Genomic DNA, 17,500 nt, shown 5'->3' with positions numbered 1-17,500 from the left:
CAAAACTGTTGACGAATCTGCTTCACCATCCCCTTTTCTTGCTGTTGTTGTTGTTGTTTGACAGCAGATGTGGTGTAGCGTGTATGGATCAGTCCGCAAGCTTTGACACCTCTTTGAAACTGATGCTGAAACTGTTTACGAACTCACACCTGTTGTGAACTCCTTCCTGTGCGAGCGTATTCATCCGTCTTTCTTTTTATGTCCGTTTCTCTCTCTCTCTCTCTCTCTCTCTCTCTCTCTCTCTCTCTCTCTCTCTCTCTCTCTTTCACACACACACACACACACACACACACACACACACACATACACTTTCACAAACACACACGCACGCACGCACGCACTACACACGGATACACACACACGCACATACACACACACTCACTCAGACACAGATACCCCCTCTCCCCCCCACACACACGCACGCACGCACGCACGCGCACACATACACATACACGCGCGCACGCACACATACACACACACTCACTCACACACAAGACACAATCAGACACACACAGACACAGACACACACGCACAAACTAACTCAAACACACACACACACACACACACACACACACACACACACACACGCACGCACGCACGCACTCACACACACACACACACACACACACACACACACGCACGCACGCACGCACGCACGCACGCACGCACAGGCACACACACAGAGGGATTTTATACAATATGCTTACATAATCGTGAAATATAATCGTCCGTCGTTGGCAAGTCCATACAGCGCTTTGGTCGTGCTGTTCCAGGGCACGAAGCGAATGCACGTGTATCTCTCCATGATTGCCATGGACCAGTAAATATGTTGGATTTGAGCCTGCGCTGAGGATGTACAAGAGAGTTGGGTAATTATGACGACGACGATGACGACGAGGAGGAGGAGGAGGAGAAGGAGGAGGAAGTGGAGAAGAAGGAGCAGAGAAAGACGAAGAAGAAGAAGAAGATGATGATGATGGTGGTGGTGGTGGTGGTGGTGGTGTTGAAGAAGAAGGAGGAGGAGGAAGAGGAGGAGGATCATAACAAAAAATCACAATCATAATCATAAATCGTGCTTTATATATTGTGTAGTATTTCAAATAAGCTAGGCAGAAGATGCTGCCAACACAGGGAAGCAAGGAAAAGTGTGCACGATCACCCGGACAGTCTGTGGAAAGTACCGCGCAACCACTGACGCACCCATCACAGACAAGCGAAGACCAGCTGCGTACATCAGAACGCAGAACAGGAAGTTCGATGGACGAAGCGCTTCAGCGAGATTTCAACAGAGCAACACCGACAACTGAGGCTGACATGCAAGTGAACACAGTGATCTCGATGTTGATATTTATTGAGCCATCCGATAGAGAAGAACTCGCTGGAGCTATCAGATCTCTCCCCAAAACATTGTCGCTGGACAGGACAACCTCAACGCAGAACTATTCAAAGCAGATCCTGAGCTCATGGCCAGAATACTTCAGTCACTCATTGAAGCTGTATGGGAAGATACCAGACGACTTGATAAATTTCATTGTTAAGATTCCAAAGAAGAGCACCTGAGTGATGGCCTAGAAGTAACGCTGGTTCGAATCAAGGCTCAGCCGCCGATATTTTCTCCCCCTCCACTAGACCTTGAGTGGTGGTCTGGACTCTAATCATTCGGATGAGACGATAAACCGAGGTCCCGTGTGCAGCATGCACTTAAAGCACGTAAAAGAACCTACGGCAACAAAAGGGTTGTTCCTGGCAAAATTCTGTAGAAAAATCCACTTAGGAAAAACAAATAAAACTGCACGCAGGAAAGAAAAAAAAAGTGGGTGGAGCTGTAGTGTAGCGACGCGCTCTCCCTGGGGAGAGCAGCCCGAATTTCACACGGAGAAATCTGTTGTGATAAAATGAAATACAAATACAAATACAAAATACAATAATCGCAACAACTGGCGCGGAATCACCCTTTTGTCAATTCCAGGCAAAATCGTTGCAAAGATCATCATACAAAGAAATCCATTTGCGGTAGACAAGCACCTAAGAAATGAGCAGGCACGTTTCCGAAAAGGAGGAACATGTGCTGACCAGATATTTACCCTGTGTAACATCACTGAGCAGCGTACAGAGTGGCAGAGACAGCTCCAAATCCAGCTTGTTGATCCCAGGAAAGCCTTTGTCAACATCCACTGGGAAAGTCTATGGGGTCCCACAGCGAATCGTCCTTCTCATTAAGAGCTTTCACGCCACTTTCACGTGCAAAGTAAGAAACGGCAAACAATTTCGAGGTGAAGACAGGACTGAGGCAATGATGCGAAATATCAGCATTACTCTTTTTCATGGCCGTAAACTGGGTTATCAGAAGAGTAACTGAAGATTAAACAACAGGTATCAGATGGACTCCACTCTTGACTTTGCAGACGATCTGGCACTAATCTCTCACACTCATCGTCGCATGCAAGAGAAGGAAACCCGTCTAAATACGTTCGTACAGTAAATAAGCCTGCGGACCAGTCAGAAGTGGGGGGGAGGGGGGGAGAGTTGATGAAACTGAACATTCAAAACCCTTCACCAGCCCAAGTAAACGAAACAGATCTGTCAACAACTGAAAAGTTTACATACCTGGCAGTAGTGTAAGACATGGTGGGTGAGCAGGCACTGACATCAAGAGCCGCTTCAGCAAGGCCAGAATCACCTTCAAGATAATTAACAACGTGTGGGGATGCCCCCAGTGAAGCACCAACACCAAGCTGCCAGAGCAGTGTATTTTTCAAACTGCTCTATGGCTCAGAATACTGGACGATGACTGAAAGTGATTTAACGAAGCTATCAGCCGTCAACATAAAACAAACCTCCGAAGAACCCTGTGAAACTCCTGGTCCACTACTATCTCTAACCAACGACTACACGCCCAGTGTAATCACCAGGACATTGGGACCGTCATCACGAAAATGCGGTGGACATGGACTGGACACGACACGCGAAGAGAACAAGATAACATGTTCCTGGCAGCCCCTCACTGGACATCAGAAGGTAGACGCAAGGTTGAAAGGACAAAGAAGGCCTGTCGCAGAACAGTCGAAGGAGAACCCAAGACCCTAAAACACACCTGGGAGTATCATTCAGAGACTGGCCCAAAACACACAAGTGTCGGTTCTTCGTTATTGCCCTACACACCACAGGACATTCTTTTAAAATGACAGTAAGTACATATACACGCACACATGCACGGGCGCACACATTCGCAGACATTTTTTCAGAAGAAGAAGAATGCTGATAATGATAAATCGTACTTAGGCCTATACTGTGTAGTAATGTAAATAGCAGGCTCAAAGCGCTGACCCACCTTCCCACCAATGAAACCAAAGCAAACCAAAAGTTGTCAGTTCAAGCTTATCACACGTAAAAACTTACTGATGTCACCCTGCCACCTCCACCCACCCCAATACCCCAGCAACAGCAAATCAAACCAAAACCAACCAACCAATCAAACTAATGTATTTCTTGCACAGTAAAATGACCTAAATTCCACACTCTCACTTAAGCTATTTCCCTTGCTCGCACGCGCGAGCACTCGCAAGCGCACACACACACACACACACACACACACACACACACACACACACAAACGTTCATGCTTTAGTCATCCTTTTGAACCCATGTTGAAATATGGAGGAATGGATTTCAACGTCGAGCCTTGAACTCAATCACCACTCAGCCAGCAATAATATATTTCTAAAAGCAACAGCAACAAAAACAGTTGACCTATCGAAAACCATGTCGTCACGACACTTCCCACTCTAGCAGTTCCAACGCTGCTGGCTGCCACCGAATCGTTATCGATCACTTACATAACTTGGACGTATCAAATTTGTACGGGATGATGCCGTTGGTCCACAACTTTTCAGTCTCCTTCATGAAAACGCCACGTTTCCGCCGGCGTTTGGGTGTCGTGTGACCTTGACCCGTGGAGTGATCGAGAATGGAAGAGCGATCTGTTCTTGTTTTTTCGTCTGCTTCTGCTTCTGCATCTTCACCTTCTGGCTTCTCGGAAGGTATGACATCATTGTCAAGGTCTACATCATCTTCATCGACATTGTCCTGGTAGAAAGAAGGAAGAAGTTCTGTTTAATGTCACACACACACACACACACACACACACACACACACACACACGCACACACACATTACAACAACATCAATAACAATAACAACAACAACAACACACAATTGTGCCCCTACCCCCAGGAAGCGAGAGAATCTGAGCGCGCTGGTTCGAATCACGGCTCAGCCGCCGATATTTTCTCCCCCTCCACTAGACCTTGAGTGGTTTTCTCGACGCTAGTCATTCGGATGAGACGATAAACCGAAGTCCCGTGTGCAGCATGCACTTATCGCACGTAAAAGAACCCACGGCAACAAAAGGATTGTTCCTGGCAAAATTCTGTAGAAAAATCCACTTCGATAGGAAAAACAAATAAAACTGCACGCAGGAAAAAACACACACAAAAATGGGTGGCGCTGTGGTGTAGCGACGCGCTCTCCCTGGGGAGAGCAGCCCGAATTTCACACAGAGAAATGTGTTGTGATAAAAAGAAATACAAATACAAATACAAAACCCGGAAAGTGATAGCGACTGGCTGAGAACTGGGATGGGAGGTACTGGGTATGAGGTGGGGTTGGAAAAGACAGCAGCTGGATGTGGAAGAAAGGACGCAGGGGGTGGAGTGAGAGGGTGAGGGGTGGGAGAAGAAGACCCATGGATTCTCTCGCATTGGACGCGCCAGTTGTGTTCTGCGTCACGTGACCTGAAGTTGGTTTCCGGGGCGTCTGGCCAATGGCGGCCACCATCCGTTATAATTATAAAGAACAGGATGGAGACATGCCACTAACGATTTTTTCCCTTCTAAGATGAGAGACTTGTTGTTTATTGCTTCATAAAGTTGATGAGATGGTAATCGTATTTTTCCCCGGTCTGTAAAGACTAATATTCTCTCTCTCTATCACACACACACACACACACACACACACACACACACACACACACACACACACACTCCCTCCCCCCCCTCCCCCTTTCCCTTTCTCTTCTTCGCTCCTCCATCAGTGTTACTTTTTTACCCTGTCAGATATTTCTGTCCTGAATGGTTTTATTCCGATCACATGGTCACAATACGCCTTCATTTGATGCATTGAAGTTATGTGTGTTGCAGTCTCTATCAAACTGTCCGTAGCAACGACTGATAGGGGGGCGAAAAAAAAGGCCGTTTTCCATGTTCTTTTTTTCTTTTCACTTACTTACACCTTAAGGCTCCTGATCTCTGCGGGAGACAAAGTAATTACAGGCTGTTGATTTCCAAATATGGCAACGAAGGGGGGCTACAAGTACGAGAGGTAAGAACAGAACACAACGAAGAGATACATTACCTCCCCGCAAAAAAAAAAGAAGGGAGAAAAAGAGAAAGAACAAAAACAACAAGAACAAGAGGAAGAAGAACAACAAGAGAAATACTAGGAGAAACAGGAGGAGGAGGAGGAGCAGAAGAAGAAGAAGAAGGAAAAGCAGGAGGAGGAGAAGCAGAAGAGGGAGGAGGAGGGGGAGAGGAGGAAGAAGAAGAAGAAAGAACGTAACAGTAGCTGATAAATAACAGATCTTTGTGATTTATGTTGTGACATGATCTGCATGACATTACGACAGAAACCGTTTGTTGTTATGTGATATGATTGATGTACCCGCAGAGACCTTTTGTTGTGATATGATATGTATGATATATCAGCAGAAACCAAACGTAACCTTGTCATAATATTCCTGACTTACCTGGAGAGTCCCTTGTTTAAGCACACCATGTTCGACGAAGAACTCGTACGTGTGTAGATGGTTTTTGTCATTGTTGGTTCCCGGTGGGGGGTGTGGCCTCGTGGGAGCCTGAAACACACACACACACACACACACACACACACACACACACACACACACACACGCACGCACGCACACACACACACACACACACACACACACACTCTTCATTGGTTTGCTTACAAACAGGATGTAACGGTAAGAATCTTTGGCTTAGAGTGCGCCTTTGTCTTAGGAGGAATTTTGTTTAATGTCCCGTCACACATATCGGTGGTTGAAGACATTTTGTTAAAGTATTTATGAATACATTTGAGTATTATCGGTTAGAAGGGGTGGTAGGTGTGAATGAATGGAGGGTTGGGGGAAATTGGGCAAATGAGGGTGAAATGAGGGTGAAATTTGAAGAAAAAAAATCTAAATACAATTACAGGAAATTACTTAAAGGAATTCGTAAAGGAAAGAGGTGAAATTTGAAGAAAAAAAATCTAAATACAATTACAGGAAATTACTTAAAGGAATTTAACTTTCGTGTACATAAGGCTTCATCAAGCTACAGTCAAAAATTATATGCTTAATTGTCAGGTTACTAAAGCATATGCACTTGACATTAGAACAATACTTGGTCCGTGATGAATTTGATAATAGTCTGAGAGCAAAACTCAGAACTGGTATGTGAATCGGACCAAAGTCTGAGAGAGTCAATTGACGAGGTTTTAGACTTAAATTCAAGCACCCATAACAATCTCTTTCTAGTATATTGCTTATTTCCTTGTATGACAATTGGCAATATACTTTTATACTATATGTATGATTCTTTGCTCCCCTTTTTGCTGCCCTGTCTGCTTGGTCGTTATAAAGGAATCCAGTATGGGATGGTATCCAACAAAAATCAACATTTGTACCCTTCACAAATAGGGAGTGCAATAAATACCTAATTTCAAACAATAAATCTTCTTTTTGATTATTCTCTAAAAGGAGCAAACTTTTTAAAACAGATTGAGAATCAACACAAAATAGTACTTTGGACAAAATAATGACTGCATTGACAACGCTTTGCCCTCTAAAACTGAGTATGACTGCCTAAATGGCGGGGGTGAAAACGGTAACACACGTAAAGGCACACTCATGTACACGAGTGAACGTGGGAGTCGTAGCCCTCGAACGAAAAAAAAAAGCCTGCAGATTTTTTTTTTAATAAGACAGAGAGGCAGAAACTGACATCCTGCCTGCCACCTGCAACACAATCTGGTTCACCGGTGAATGCCCAGCCATGGACCCAATCAGTCATCATCACCTTCCCCAGAAAAGGAAATCTCCAACACTGCCAGAACTATCGCACCATCAATTTCATCAGCCATGCTAGCAAAGTAATGATCAAAATAATTCATCGAATACATTCCAGTCGCAAGCAGATAATATAAATGCTGATGAACAGGCTGGATTCCGCAAAGGCAGAAGCACCATTGAACAGGTCTTTAACTTCTGTACCCTTTGCGAAAAACACATCTAACACCAGGTGGAATTCTACTACGTCTTCATAGACTTCAAAAAGGCGTTCGGCAAAGTCTGACAGTAAGCACTATGGGCCACAATGCAAATAAATAACGTCGAAAAAGTTTATCGACATAATGCAGCAGCTATTCTCCAAAGCGATCAGTGCGGTACCCACACAGGATTCCACTGGAATGTGGTCCCCTGCTTTGTTGGAGTCCGTCAGGGCTGCCATCTGTTTCCCATACTGTTCGACATATTCCTGAAAGGCACCATGACAGGAGCACTTCAGGATTATGTCAGCACAGTCAGAATTGGAGGAAGAACCAACGCGGAACTTCGCTTCACAGACGACATTAATGGCTTGGCAGATAGTGAGCAAGAACTGGCCCAGCTTGTTGAAAGACTGGATGAAACATCGACAAGATGCAGCATGGATATCAGCGCCGAAAATACAACGTTGATGGTCAGGCGCAATAGCACCATCACTGCTTGATATAACTGTCAAGGGACAGAAGCTAGGAAATGTTCCACAGTTCACTCACCTGGGATCAATCATCGGCAATGAAGGATCAAAACCAGAAATCCTCTCTATGGTAGCAATGACTTTAACACTGTCCAGATGAAGCCTAAATGAAAAGACAGTAACATCTTCATAAGACATAAGATAAGACTCCTCGGGCACTGGTATATGCTATCTTTTGGTATTTATGCGAAACAGGCCCTCACAGCGGATTTGGAAAAGAAAAATTCAAGCCATGAAATGAGGTGTTATCATCGCAAGAGATGACAGACTAACTGAGAGCCGAAGAAAATAAAACGTATCCTGTAAATCAAGTTATTTGTGTATCTGGTACGTATGAAAGAATCTGTATAAGTCTAAACCCGCGCATGATAACACCGGGCATTACACATACACCTCCCGAGAGAAGCAAATCCTGCCAAGTAATTGGACATCAATCAGAAGTTATCTTTGAAATGGTCTCTTCGCTCGTCTAAAGAATTACATTTCAAAATATGAGGCATAGAATGGGTATTGTGTTTTTACACTCAGTGTCATGTCTCACGTCATTTGAATTCGCCAAGTGGTCGTTTTGTCGGTAAACGGCATTGCAGCCATTCTCTAAATGAATATTCATTATGAGCACATGCATAAATTCGATATTTCGCGATAACATGTTTTTAAAGGAGGTGGAGGATGCCCCTAAACTTTATCAAGAAAAAGAGTTATACACGGCCTCATCACATACTACATGTATAAACATGTAGACCATGAACAACCATCAAAATCAGCAAACCATCTTGCCTTAGGGGTCAGAATTTGTCAAGTAACTTATCCTTTGCATGCGCATTTGAATTTCCGGATTGGAAACAGAAGCCAACTTCCGGATTTATTTGAAGAGAAACATTAAGAGTTTTCACATAAGACCGTTCATTTTTCACAGATGCCAACAATCAGCAACTTTTGTTTGGATCTTATCCATGGTCGGACAAACAGGAGAGGTGATGGACTTCCAGTCTGCAGTGTTTGGAAAGTTTGAAACTGAGAGATCTGCATTGTGATCTTAAAACAGTGAAATGCCGAATGTTGCTGTTGAGGATTGTAGTGGTGGCAATTTTGCTTGATGTTGATATTGTTATTAGAGGTGGTAGTGATGACCTTGTCTTTGTTATTAATGGTGGCGGTGGTGGTGGTGGTGGTGGTGTTCTTTGATGTTGATGCCGTTGGTAGTGGTGGTGGTGGTAGCAGTGTTTGTCGTTGATATTGTTGTGTTTCTTTATATTGATGTAGTTTCTGGATCTGTCAGTGTTGTTACTGATGTTGGTGGTGGTGGTGGTGGTGGTAATGGTAGTAGTAGTGGTAGTGTGGTTGTTTGTTACTGATGTTGTTGTTGTTGGTGGTGGTGGTGGTAATGGTAGTAGTAGTGGTAGTGTGGTTGTTTGTTGCTGATGTTGCTGTCGGCGGTGGTGGTGGTGTTCTTTCGTGTTGATGTTGATGTTGTCGGTGGTAGTAGTGGTAGTGGTGTTTGTCGCTCGTGCTGAAGTGGTGCCAGAGGACTCACCTGTGGGGAGAAACAGTGGACAGGTAGGGAGCAGAGAAAGACCAGCAGCACTGTCGGCATCACTGGCAGACTGTGGGATGGCACTGCCATGGTGAGGGGTGAGGGGTGGGGGGGGTAGTGTGGGGGTGGAGGGGGAGGTGTCACAGAGCCCCAGGTGACTGACGTCTGCTGCTGGAAGGTGAGGACAGGCACTGGTTCCAGGTGGTCCTGCGGCGGGGAGTCAGCTGGGGAGTCTGTTCAGCAACACTATAGATGTATAGAAAAACTTTCTGATCGTGTGTGTGTGTGTGTGTGTGTGTGTGTGTGTGTGTGTGTGTGTGTGAAAATTGTCAGTGTTAACAATCGGTTGTTTTATGGGCCACAAATCAATTACCGTTTCTGAACTTGCTTTCCGAGTTTGTTGCTTCGTAAAATGTCGACCTATTAAAATCAAATATAAATGCTTATAGAACATAAAAATAAAAAAGAGGGTGGTAGTCAAATTTGGCTGTTAGCAAATGGTCATATTTAATAGTTGTTTCAAAAACACACTTATCAACGTCAAGAAATTTGGCTAACAGTACATTGTCTGTAAAACTTCAGCAGATGTCCCATGTGCAGCTCTCCAGGAACGAAGTTAACAATATCACCTTATGGAGTTCAGGAAACAGGACAAAGAATATTTCTCTCCAGATGGAAATAGTAACAAATGGCAAAAGTATCTGGTAATCAGCCATGCAACGTGCTAGGGAGAGCTAGAGAGAAAGGAGGGAGAATGAACAAACGAACGATTTATTTATTGTGATCAGGCCCAGTTGTTTTTTTGTTGTTGTTGTTGTTTTTTGTTGTTGTTGTTTTTTGGGGGGTGTTGTTTTTTTGGCTTATTTATCATCATTGTTGTCTTTTTTATTTTTTTTTTTTTTTTTTTTTTTTTTTTTATTATTATTATTGTTATTGGTTTGTTTGTTGTTTTGTTGTTGTTTTTGTTGGGTTTGTATTGTTGTTTTTTGTACGCTTATAGTTGACTTCATCAAGTTTTTGCGCCTTATACATATTAGTAGTAGTAGTAGTACTTCTTTTTATGTATTTATCTTCTTTTTTTCTCAAGGCCTGACTAAGCTCGTTGGGTTACGCTGCTGGTCAGGCATCTGCTTGGCAGATGTGGTGTGATATAAGCCAAGTGTTGGGCCTGTAGCGTATATGGATTTGTCCGAACGCAGTGACGCCTCCTTGAGCTACTGAAACTGAAACTCGCCCATTCACAAGGAGACATGGTGGGATAGGGGTTGTACACGGAAATGATATAACGAAATAAAGATAACGCGCACTGTACAAATGATCATGACATGGATACCACGACATGTGACCAGTTATATGTCATGCAAAGACAGAAGCACACAAATTTTCCAAATCTGTCTCACCAGAAAAAAAAAAAATCACGTTCAACTGGAAACAATCACACTGCAGAACCAGCTAATCAAGTTCTAATCAGGATTTCCTTCCCTTACACTTTCACAAGCGTTTTGGGTTAATGTCTCTGAATATATTCATTAAATTGTCCATTTTTTTGCTTGACTCTTCTATACACAACATTATCTGTTGGCAAACATCTCCCGATTGGATATTTTCATTTATCAGTTCACACGGTTCATTGTCAAGTTGGGAATCGTCCTTATTGTCCGAGTCAGTGCTGTCAGTGTTTGGGGGCACGAGGGCCGTGCAACTTCCTAAGCCTTTCAACTCACACATCTCTGCGTTACACGATGTGTCTGCACACGTGAATTCGGTTTGAAGAATTGTCACTGCACGTGCATGTGTGTCGCCTTGTGCCCTGTCGATCTGCTGGTCGCAACGTCGTGCTTCGGTCGGTGACATGGGTGCAGACGGAAGGGGGGTGGCATGTCAGTGTTAACAGCTTCGATGTCAGCGTTGACAGTGGCATAAAACAGACTGGGAGAGGTTGGCAAAAATAGTCCTGATGGGGACGATGCACGATCACTTGCCTGTCTCTCCTGGTTCAGTCTGTGGACATCGGCTCGCTTCTTATCTCTGCTCACCTGTGATGGACATTTGTTTTCGGTATACAGCGGGACTGTGTTGTTGAGGCCGTGAAAGAAGACGTTGACCGGTCGCTGTCAGTCTGAGCACGACGACAGTTTCTTCGCCCCTGCCTTCTATCTTGAAAAGAGGACAGCATCATGTCTTGCAGCATTGCGTTCAGCATGCTCTCCAGTGTCGACGGCAGTCCCACAACAGGCATAATGGATGAAATTTATTCGCAAAGAAGTTATTTCGTTGCAGCTGGATGATTTTAGCGTCTTGCTGGCTGTCAAGCAAGGGAAGCTCGAGACAGGAGGGAGAGAAGGAGAGAGAGGGGGGACAGGCAGGCAGATAAACAGACAGACAGACAGACAGAGATGTACAAGAGACAGAGACAGACAGACAGACAGACAGAGATATACAAGAGACAGATAGAGACAGAGACAGACAGACAGAGATGTATAAGAGACAGAGACAGACAGACAGACAGAGATGTATAAGAGACAGAGACAGACAGACAAACAGACAGAGATGTACAAGAGACAGATAGAGACAGAGACAGACAGAGATGTTTTAGAGACAGATAGAGACATAGACAGACAGACAGAGATGTATAAGAGACAGATACAGAGACAGACAGACAGACAGACAGAGATGTATAAGAGACAGAGACAGACAGACAGACAGAGATGTATAAGAGACAGATAGAGACAGAGACAGACAGACAGAGATGTATAAGAGACACATAGAGACAGATACAGACAGACAGAGATGTATAAGAGACAGATAGAGACAGACAGACAGAGATGTATAAGAGACAGAGACAGAGATGTATAAGAGACAGATAGAGACAGACAGAGACAGACAGACAGACAGAGATGGAAATGCAGAGGCCTTAGGAGAGATAATGAAAAGGAGAACAACAACAACAACAAAGAGAGACAGACAGACAGACAGACAGACAGACAGAGAAAGTGATTGACAGATAAAGCGACACAGAGGCACACACACAGAGAGTGAGAGTGTCCACATTCCACTTACGAGTTCGGTCTTCGCCACTTACTATGGTACCTAAACAATCACACACTGACACTGACATGCACGCAGAGACCCTGTATACATATATATATGTAATGTCATATACGTGTGTGTGCGTGTGTGTGTGTGTGTGTGTGTGTGTGTGTGTGTGTGTGTGTGTGTGTGTGTGTGTGTGTGTGTGTGTTATCAGCCCAGTACAAATGACTTCCTCATCCTCTTATTACTGCTCCCTTCCCTTGCCTGTCATCACAAAGGGTCGCTCAAGTGAAGAACAAAGAAAAGAAGACAAAGAACGGTGCTTACCACGTGTGAGTGACGACTTTAATGAGAACGTGTGAATTAGATGAATAGGGAGGGGGAGGTGGCAGTGGAGGTTAAGGGTGGGGGGGAGGAGGGTTAGGCAGAAACGTGGAGGGAAGGGAGAGGTTGTAGGATATTGGGGAGGGGATTCTTGGGATGCAGGGGATGGGAGAGATGAAAGAGATACTGAGAAGGGAGAGAGAGAGGGGAGGGGGAGGGGAGGGAAAGGGATCGCCGTGAGGATGGAGAGAATGTCTTCTGCCCTTGGTTTGTGTGTGTGTGTGTGTGTGTGTGCGCGCGCGTGAAGAGAGAGAAAGAGAGGGAAGGAGGGATCGCTGTTAGGATGGAGGGAATGTGTTCTGCCCTTGCTTTGTGTGTGTGTGTGTGTGTGTGTGTGTGTGTGTGTGTGTGTGTGTGTGTGTGTGTGTGTGTGTGTGTGTGTGTGTGTGCGCATGCGTCGTGCGTGCGTGCGTGCTCGCTCTCGTGAGAGAGAGAGAGAGAGATAGAAGGGGTGAGGGGGGGTGCGTAGACTTTGTCTTTTAATATTTTAGAAAACCTACGTGCATAAATGTACGATGTAAACGGTGATGATTGTAGAGATAATGATGATAATAGTAATGATAATGATAATAGAGCTCGTTTATATACGTTGTATCACAAATGTCTCAAAAGAAGCACAGAGAGAGGAAAGAATATGCAATTGTGAAGACACAGAATTTGATGACGGAGATGGATGATGATGAAGGTGATGATGATGATGATGATGATGATGGTGATGGTGGTGGTGGTGATAGTGGTAGTTGTGGTGGTGGTGATGGTGGTGGTGGTGGCGCCGACAATAAACGTTGGCATTCTTATGTCTCAATGTCGTGCAAACCTGTTGCGTAGTAAAAAGTGATAAACATTCTAATATCCGCTTGGGTATTTTGTCAAAGAAAGTCAACTGCGTTACGCAGCAGACTTAACTTGTATCTTTGTGAAGATATCTCTCTGTGTCGGTCTCCGTTCGGCTTTTGTTGTATGTGTGTGGAAGTGTGTGTTGCTGTTGTTGTTTTTTTGTTTGTTTGTTGTTTTCGTTGTTGGGTGCGTTTTTCCCCCCTCATCGTCTTTATACCATCTTTTCTCACAGTATTGTTTGACATTGTTTACAGTGATGATGCTCACAATGTGTCAGATATTTCGGAAAGGCCCAGCCATCTTTCGGAGTTGAGTTGTTGTTTTTTTTCTTCTTCTTCTTCTTCTTTTTCTGACGCTCTGAAACATAACAGGTATCGATCATCGCTTGCTAGAGGTAGACGACCATAAAGAGACGTTTATTACCACCACATTGTGTGCTGACATCGGAATTCAGAGCAGACGTTTAGCACAACACCAGGTGCCGCTCATATGTATGGAAGCTTTCGATAATGTCAAATTCTTTCGTAAAAATTGATAATGAAAGAAAAAAGAGAAAAGAAAAAAGACTTAAACTTTCAAGAAGAAGCACATGTGCACACTTCACTTCGGAAGAGGTGTGGCATAAACGGGGTCGTCGGAAAACATGTAACTTGATGAATCCATATGGACACTTTATATATATATATATATATATATATATATATATATATATATATATATATATATATATATATATTAGCATTTACAAAACACCATTTAAAGTATGCGCTCTTAACTTTCATGGGTTTTTTTCTCTTCAACCATGATAAACTGAAGGCTGTTTGGACTCTGATAAGCAGCGTGTTCAACGCCTGGAAATGGCTGACTGTAAGTGACGAGTGGAAACAAAATAACTTTGAAAAATGTAAAGCAATGTTTTACTCACTGTTTTGGTCAAAAACAAGAGCACACGGAGGGACTGTCACCATATCATTCACACACACACACACACACACACACACACATATATATATATATATATATATGTGTGTGTGTGTGTGTGTGTGTGTGTGTGTGTGTGTGTGTGTGTGTGTGTGTGTGTGACCTCTATCGCTAAAGGTGGTGTAAATTGCAATTCTGCTTTACTGGTGTGGAATTCCATGTGAAAATATGATGGAGATGCTGTTGAATAGAAAATATAACATTCAGTGCAAGGGGGGGGGGGGAAGAAAAAAAGGAACACACGGGGGTCGGGGGGGGGGGGAGAGAGGGGCGCGCAGGGGGGACGTGGGGGCCCGGTGGGTGGGGGGAGGCGAGGGGGAGGGAAAGAACGAGCTACATTTCGACCCGAGCATCTTGCACAGACTGAACAGAGAAAACAGAAACAAAAAAAACAAAGACAGTATAGGGCAGTTAAGGGGACAATACAAACCATCACAGCAGCGAGGATAATTGCGCATGGTTCAATGGAAAACTTTGCCTTTGTAAAAGTCTTTTTGCCCCGTATGTTGGACTGTCACGATGTTATCATTGAGTATTCAGTTGTTTGGGCTTTATAGTTACATTCTGTTCCTGGTTTCTTCCCCTTTTTTTTCTTTTTTTTTAATTTCATGTTTCATTTCTCTGTTTGTTGTTACGAAAAAATAATTCAAATATCCAGCAAAATCTTTTTTAAGTAATTGAACGACAAGGGGACATGAAAACACCAGGAAAATTGGAAGTTACGTAATTTTGGATTTTTGTGGTTGCTGTTGTCACTTTCCTTACTACACCACAACATGCTGGACCTACAAATAGACAATTAATTTATGAGGAAAAATCCCGAAGTTATATTATATCAGATCATCAACAAGATGTTACTATGACGAAAAGTTTAGGTGAAATCGTGTTGAAAACTACGCGTGTGCGAGCGCGTGTCAGATAAAATGAAAAGATAGCGGAGGTCATTTACCGGAAATTTTGCAATATGAAAACGTAATGGTATAGCTTTGATTTGAAGCCACTCCCATGATTATTAGCTGAGATAGGACCTCGACCACATCCCTTACTGCACACACACTGATACAGCCTGCCCCATGGCCCTCAAAATGACAGAACCACAGGCAATAAACGACATACAACTAATGAAACAAAAGATACCTAGAGTCTGTCTGTCTCTCTCTCTCCTTCTCTCTCTCTCCCTCTCTCTCTCTCTCCCTTTTCACAACCCATCGCCTCTTTCCCGACCACTTGTCACAAGTAAGTTCCCCCTTTTCATCTATGTTTATCTCCTTGTCAATAACAATTTGTCTCATTCTCAGTCCAGACCACCTCATAACATTTGCATTGATTTCTCTTTGTATTGGTACAGATCTTAATAATAATAATAATAATAATGGTATTTATATAGCGCTGGATCTTGTGCAGAGACAAATCAAAGCGCTTTCGCACCAGTCATTCACACGCATGCATAACTCTAAAACTGTAGAAACTAAAGACAGGAAAGGCAGGCAAGGGAAGCTATTTTGGGAAGAGGTGGGTTTTAAGGCCAGACTTGAAAGGTCCAGAAACAGAGAAAGAACGGCGAGTGTTTGAATCTGGGTATGCGTAAACAGAGTGGATCCGAAGCCGATCGTAGTGAGCGAGATGGAGTGTAGAGGTGAAGGCAGCCGCAGAGATAGGAAGGGGCAGTTTTGTGAATGCATCTATAACATAGAGTGCTGATCTTGTACTTTATTCGGTGTGAGGCAGGGAGCCAGTGGAGATGTTGCAAAAGAGGAGTGATGTGCTCAGATCTTTTCTTTCTGAGGACGAGTCGGGCAGCAGAGTTTTGTATGCGCTGAAGGGACTGAATGGATGAAGCAGGCAGACCAGACAATAGAGAGTTACAGTAGTAAAGGCGAGAGAGCATGTGAGAAACGACAAGTCTAGATGTTGCGTCAGTGGACAGATATTTCCGGACGGCACTGATATGCCGCAGTTGACAGTAGCAGACTGACATGTCTGGACTGATAAATTTTTGCATGGACAGTGTATTGTCAAGGACAACACCGAGGTTCCTGACTGACGTGGAAAGAGGGATGGATGTACTGCCAAGTTTGATTGTGTCAGTTGTGTTTGGAATGTTCTTGTGACACGCACAGGATGCGGATCAAGCTGGGAGTGGTTATTGAAGTTCTCGTTGTGAAGTCGGGAGTGGTTATTGAGGTTTTTCGCTATCATTTTTGTATCTGCCCAAGCCGTTTGTTTTTGTGGTTGTTTGGTGTTTTTTGGGGGGAGGGCGGGGTGAGGGGCGGTTGTTGTTTTTGCTTGTTTGGATTTTTAGCATCCACACCTTCAAATATGCCATCAAATATTGGTCTAAGACATACCAGAAAAAAAAAGAAGAAAAAAAAAGAAGAGAGGAGGAGTAGGCAGAGGAAGAAGAAGAAATGGTGATGCACTAAACCTGAAAGAAAAACTGAATAGCACAGGAGGAAGAATAACATATTCAAAAGCATCCAAATAATCTGTCAGAATTTGCTTCATTAAGGAAGCAGAGGACGGTCATTCGATCATAAATCATCGATATCAATGAAATTCATTACGTAATAACGTTTGCTCTGACATAACTTTGTTCTGCTGAATGATAATTTCGCTCATATATTTTGTAAGATTGAGACCATGTGGTGTTTTCATGCATTTTTATGTTTTCTTCATCGAATCGTAGGATCATTCTTATAACTTTTTGTAATGTTTAATTGATTTTGTTAATAGAAAAATGAATAAATAACTAGATTTTACTCAACGAACAGCTTTTATTGTTCGAGTGTGGAAACATGCACGCGCCCGAAAACGGAATATGGCTGCCCAAAGGTGGGGGTAAAAACAGGTCTGCGCGTAAATCGCCCCG

General features: G+C 43.7%; 1 protein-coding gene across 3 annotated transcripts in view; it reads right to left on the bottom strand.

Annotated features, from left to right (window-relative positions):
- LOC143297940 (uncharacterized) overlaps positions 1-17,500 on the bottom strand; it is a 69,328-nt gene that overhangs the window by 49,199 nt on the left and 2,629 nt on the right. For 2 of the 3 annotated variants that reach the window (XM_076610552.1, XM_076610554.1), the window contains exons 2-5: positions 9,397-9,629; positions 5,804-5,911; positions 3,837-4,086; positions 708-846 (exon numbers count right to left, since the gene is read on the bottom strand). In XM_076610552.1, coding sequence (XP_076466667.1) covers positions 708-846; positions 3,837-4,086; positions 5,804-5,911; positions 9,397-9,486 — 587 coding nt within the window. In that variant the 5' untranslated portion in view covers positions 9,487-9,629. Of the gene's footprint in view, positions 1-707; positions 847-3,836; positions 4,087-5,803; positions 5,912-9,396; positions 9,643-17,500 lie in introns of all 3 variants that reach the window. The other variant, XM_076610553.1, reaches the window with a different exon arrangement.

Source organism: Babylonia areolata, chromosome 23 (assembly GCF_041734735.1).
Source record: "Babylonia areolata isolate BAREFJ2019XMU chromosome 23, ASM4173473v1, whole genome shotgun sequence".
In the NCBI taxonomy this organism is placed as follows: domain Eukaryota; kingdom Metazoa; phylum Mollusca; class Gastropoda; order Neogastropoda; family Buccinidae; genus Babylonia; species Babylonia areolata.
Note: the sequence above shows the minus strand (reverse complement) of the source record. Positions and strands in the feature narration are given on the sequence as shown.